A 5,079-nucleotide genomic window follows, 5' to 3' on the forward strand; every position below is an offset into this window, starting at 1 on the left:
TGAGGGAACGGCTCCGAGTACCAGATGAGGCGTCTCCTGCTCCCAGGGATTTCCGTAGCCCAGAGGTGGGCTGCAGGTACTGAAGTTGCAGGACTACAGCAAGCAGATGGATTTTTTTTTTTTTCCCCAGTTCCACAAATGGCAGTATTTCTTTTCGTTGGCTGCTTTGATTTGGTGTGTCCTTGTTAAAAAGACTGGCTCCAGCATTCGTTTCCTTCGAAGTATCTCTTAAGGTGTTTTGCCAGTTTGGTTGCACTGGCAAGCGATGATGGAGAGATTTAGAACCGTTGGTCAAACTGTCAATGCATGAGTTCTGGAAGATTGACTGTGTTAGCGAGTATTAGTAACTATGCAACATGAATTTAGATACTTTCACATTCTCTATTTTAAACAGGTTTGATACTGAACTAAAACTTTGACCTTTACAGGCTGCTTTTTTAGCTTCAGCGCAATTTTCTGTAGCTGTAGTGGCCATAAATAGTTTACTTTGTTTAGGTATTTGTCCTAACACTTAATTTTTCATGCAGAATTTTTTTCTTCTGAACACAAGACCAGGGTAGGAATTCAGTACTTCTGTTTATATAAATAACTCTCTTTTTTTTTGTTTGTTTTGGAAACTGTTTTCTGACAGAGATGAAATTTCTGTTGGTTTTTGATTTTGACCATACAATCGTAGATGAAAATAGTGACACATGGATTGTGAAATGTGCTCCTGAGAATAAACTTCCTAATGGATTAAGAAACTCCTACCAACCAGGACACTGGACAGAATATATGGGCAGAGTCTTTGTCTACTTAGGGGACAATGGCGTCAAAGAAGAGGAGATGAAAAGAACTATGACAACAATTCCTTTCACTGCCGGAATGGTAGATCTTCTGGGTTTTATTGGCGAGAACAAAGAGTTGTTTGACTGCATAATTGTTTCAGATTCTAATACAGTATTTATTGACTGGATTTTGAAAGCTGTTGGCCTCCATAAGGTGTTTGATGAAGTGTTCACAAACCCTGCAGCATTCAGCAGTACTGGCTATCTTACTGTACAGAACTTCCACTCTCACCATTGTGCAAAGTGCCCTAAAAACCTTTGCAAAAGGAAAGTTTTAAAAGAATTTCTAGATAAACAGCTGGAGCGAGGAGTAAGTTACACACAAATTGTATATATAGGTGATGGTGGGAATGACTTGTGTCCAGTAATGTTTTTGAAGAAGGATGACATTGCTATGCCCAGGCAGGGGTATACCTTGGAGAAAAAGATCTCTCAGCTGGCCCAAGATCTCAGTCCTGTAGAGTGTTCTGTTCTGGTTTGGTCATCTGCTACTGAAATCATGTCTTATCTGAAAGTGCTTATAAAGGAATAATTCAAATGATAAAAGGAAACTAATACAGTTATGTTTTATCTTCCTTGGAGAGAAAAACTCAATAAATATAAAAGCACAAAGTTGTAAAATTGGGCTGTCATCTGAACTTGTGTTTTTTAAACATGATCAAAGACTGTTTATGTTCAATCTTGGCAATAGTGGGAAAGTGAAATTTCTAACATAGTACACATTCCAACATAAGTGGAGAAGTGGGGTTGCAAGAGGAATTGCTGTTGCTATTAGTCTTCCCCCTCCCCCCCCACCAAGCCTTTACCAACTACATAACTGACCTTTTCTGTTCCGCGTGCTTAGGGGAAGGAGTAGGATTAGTGCACAAAAGAATGAATTTTTTTACTTACAAAACATTAGGTGCAGGAGCATGGTTCTGCAACTATTGGCTTTTATACTTCTTTGATCAGGATAAGTGTTGTAATTTTGTAAATTATCTGGTATGCTTGTTACCTTGTTTGATCTGAAGATGCATTTATATTTTCAATATACTAAATACCAAACAAAATTACTTTTTAATAGTTTGTATTATCTTGTATTGTAAAGACAATAAAAGTTACTGTCACTGACAAAAGCAACACACCTGATTTGTGTTGTAGATTCCGCTGGCCTGTGTCATCAGGGACCTGTTGTAAGGGCCTGGAGCCAGCGAACACAAGTGGAGGTGTCAGCCTTTGGGTAACACCTTCATTTATTTTGTCAGCCAGACCCCTTATCTTCTGGAGAGCAGTAAGGATGTTGCTGCTCTGTTCAAAAAGTCACTCTCCCATTCCCCAGCCTACCTCCCCGACAGCATGCTGCTGCCGCTCTGTTTAGAGCTATCGCTGGTTTGATCTTGCATGCTGACAGCCCCAAGTCAGCCAGGTGCTTTTTTCTTGATGGGTTTCTGCTGCAATGCACAGGCCCGCAGGGTGGTGCATACACTGGTTTTACCTATTCACTCTTGCCCGTATCTATAGTATAATCCTCTCTTATAGGCTGGAAGGGAACAGCTGCATCCATTTTAACTTTTTAACAGAATTGTTCTGTCTTTAGTTTAAGGAATTGTTCATGAACATGCAGTCTTTACCACTCGGAGTGAGATGAGCCCCAAGAGCTGGGCTATGCATATAGAGAGGTTAAAAATAAGTCTCATTAAAGTTAAATAATGTATTTTCATGCCAAATGTTTTCCTTCTCATAGTCCTACAAAAGGTCCAAAATGATGATGTACCATGCTGTTGTATCTTAATAATGGAAATTAGTCCACCTTTGGCAGCGCTTTGGTTGCAGATGTCCGAGGTGCAGCTCAGCAGCCTGCGATTGCTGTAGCTGTCTTCCTCTACAGGTTTTCTGTGCAGCATTGTTCTCATTTTCTTATTGACATTTGATGTTGTCACTACCTTCTTTTTCTCAGCTGAAGATTTTTAGGAGTGGTCTTGCCTGTTTTCAGGTTGATAGCATATATAAATTAAGATTTCCTTTGATTACTTCCATGTAAATGGTCCTGTTTTTAGCCCTTTACCTATTTTAATGAATTGTAGAAGGTTGCTTTGAGCAGTCTGTTGTCGAAGATGTCCAGAATAATATACTTGAGTTCTCAGGAGCATTGCTTTAACGATGGATATTTGGTAGGTGCCTGAGACGTTTGCATGGGAGATTTTACCCTATTGTCTTGTGCAAGGGCACAAAGACAACATCTGAAGAACTAGTAGGTCTCTAGTTGTGACAGGTTTAAGTTGTCTGATTTACAGGTCATATAGAAGAGTGGTAATGGCTGTTGCATAGTATAATTTTGTATGGTTACTTTTTCTTATTAAAGTTGTGCATCTCCTTCATTCTAGATGTGTTGCTTAATGTTCCAGATTCTGTGCCAGTCTCTTCTGTGATTTTTGGAACTTAGTCATGAGGCAGCTTGCTTTCAGTTTGTCCACAGATCTCAGTTGCTGCTTACCTGAAACCAACAAACCAAAAAACTAGTATGTGAATAATTATTCATTCATGTGAATGATTATTCAATCATATAATAATTATTATTATGTTCTTTTAGTGTTAAGGAACCTACCTTGTAGTTTGCTGTGAGAGTGAGAAATTCAACTTCACGCTCAAAAAGGTCTGTTCTTTGTGGTTTGGACAAAAGTGCTGAAGCAGGAGTTGAGAGTAGATTAAGCAGAGTAGACTACTGGAAATATTAGCAATTATGTTCTAATCGCTTCAGGTAGAGGGTGGAGCTGATGCTATTTACTAGGCAAAAAGTGCATGTCGGAGACAGAAGAAATTTTTCAATTCCAGTAGATAGGCCATTAAGCTATTAATATGAGGTCTTGGGGGTTTTTTCCTCTTAATGAAAGAGAAGAGGTAACTTTTCTGAAGCACGGCAATTACCAAATTTTTCCACTTGTGGGTATACGGGAGGGCAGATGAGTATCTCCAAAGGGTGAAGCTGGTTGAAGGTGGTAACCCAGCTAAAAGAGAAAGGGAGAAGCTCCTTGAAGGGACGCACGTTCGGTACTCGGTGCTGCTGACCTCCAGGCTTGCTGGCAGTTTAAGTCGACATGCTCTCTGGTGGGGGGAGGTGACTTAAAGATGTTATGAAAAGAAATGCGTAAGGGAAGGCACATTGTGTATGGGAAATTTTCTATATGGTAACAGATCTGTTGTACACCAGCTACTGTGAAGAGTACTTGGCTCTAGTATTACGTGCTAGTAGGATGGCCAAGACCTGGGAGAAGTTCCTGCTTGTCCATAGGAAGCTGATGAAATGGAAAGTGCAAAACCACAGCAAAACAAACCTGTTGGCATGGGGATGTGTCAACAGACTCCAGGCCGTACAAGGGAATGCTCCAGAGAAAGAAATGGAGTGAGTAATGTAGCTGAGGGGCAGGCCCGGATCAGAGACGCAGGGCTACTGCTTGTTCCTGGGTTACACCACAAAACTCCGATTTCCTGGGCTAACAATGCCTCAAGAGTGGTTGAAAAGCTGAAGGCAAGTATGCGTGAAGGGTTTGTTGGTTTTTGTTTGGAACAGCTTGTTTATGTTGTGTGTTACTACGTGAAGGCCAAGGGCGAGTTTGAGTCCTGTTACTCAGTTAGCACGTGAGGAAGGACGGCAGAGGGGTATGTCCGTATATGCTTTCCAGTTCAGATTCCTTTTTTAGTTTGTGCTAAAGAATCTGCGTAGAGCAGGAGCTCTTCTTTTGGGTATTGCTGGCATGTAGCTAATAATAGCAAATACCCACCTCCCTTTGGTAGGAGAAACTGCTGCCAGTCCTGCCAATCTCTGCCAATCCAGGAGAGCTCTGGCAGAGCAAGGGGAGCCTGGCTGCTGGATCCAAAGGATCCAAACCCCGCCACAGGTGAAGGAGGGAGCACAGCTGCTTAAACCCGGAGGAGGCTGTGCTTCAAATACTTTTAAAGATCTCCATTGCAAAAAATGTTTTGCTAGCAGAGAAGAAAAAGACTTCTTAAATTGTGAACCACATTTTCAGAAGTGGTAAAAGCCAGTATAGCCACCTTCCTGAATAATTTGCATTTTAGCTGGAGTCTGTTAGGATGGTTTGACTGTCCTTCGCACCCTGCCAGGTTCAGGTGTTCGAGGAGAGCTCCGGCTGCCCGCTCTGAAGTCTCGCCCTTCTGTAACGGGGGAAACCCAGCGCTTGCTGCCCTTCCCAGCGTGGTTCCTCCGAGCGCCTGGAGAGCGGGGTGCCTCTGCGAGAGGCGGCTTCAGGTCGCC

At 41.9% G+C, this 5,079-nt stretch overlaps 1 protein-coding gene across 4 annotated transcripts in view; it reads left to right on the forward strand.

Moving 5' to 3' along the window:
* The window catches only part of PHOSPHO2 (phosphatase, orphan 2), a 6,356-nt gene extending 4,440 nt beyond the window's left edge, over positions 1–1,916 (forward strand). For 3 of the 4 annotated variants that reach the window (XM_035896278.1, XM_035896279.1, XM_009640764.2), the window contains one exon: positions 632–1,916. In XM_035896278.1, the coding sequence (XP_035752171.1) occupies positions 634–1,359 (726 nt within the window). In that variant the 5' untranslated portion in view covers positions 632–633 and the 3' untranslated portion in view covers positions 1,360–1,916. Of the gene's footprint in view, positions 1–6; positions 77–631 lie in introns of those variants that run through there. The other variant, XM_035896277.1, reaches the window with a different exon arrangement.
* The last annotated feature ends 3,163 nt before the right edge of the window (positions 1,917–5,079 follow it).

The sequence above is a fragment of the Egretta garzetta genome, unplaced genomic scaffold, assembly GCF_000687185.1.
Source record: "Egretta garzetta isolate BGI_Z169 unplaced genomic scaffold, ASM68718v1 scaffold16, whole genome shotgun sequence".
Classification (NCBI taxonomy): domain Eukaryota; kingdom Metazoa; phylum Chordata; class Aves; order Pelecaniformes; family Ardeidae; genus Egretta; species Egretta garzetta.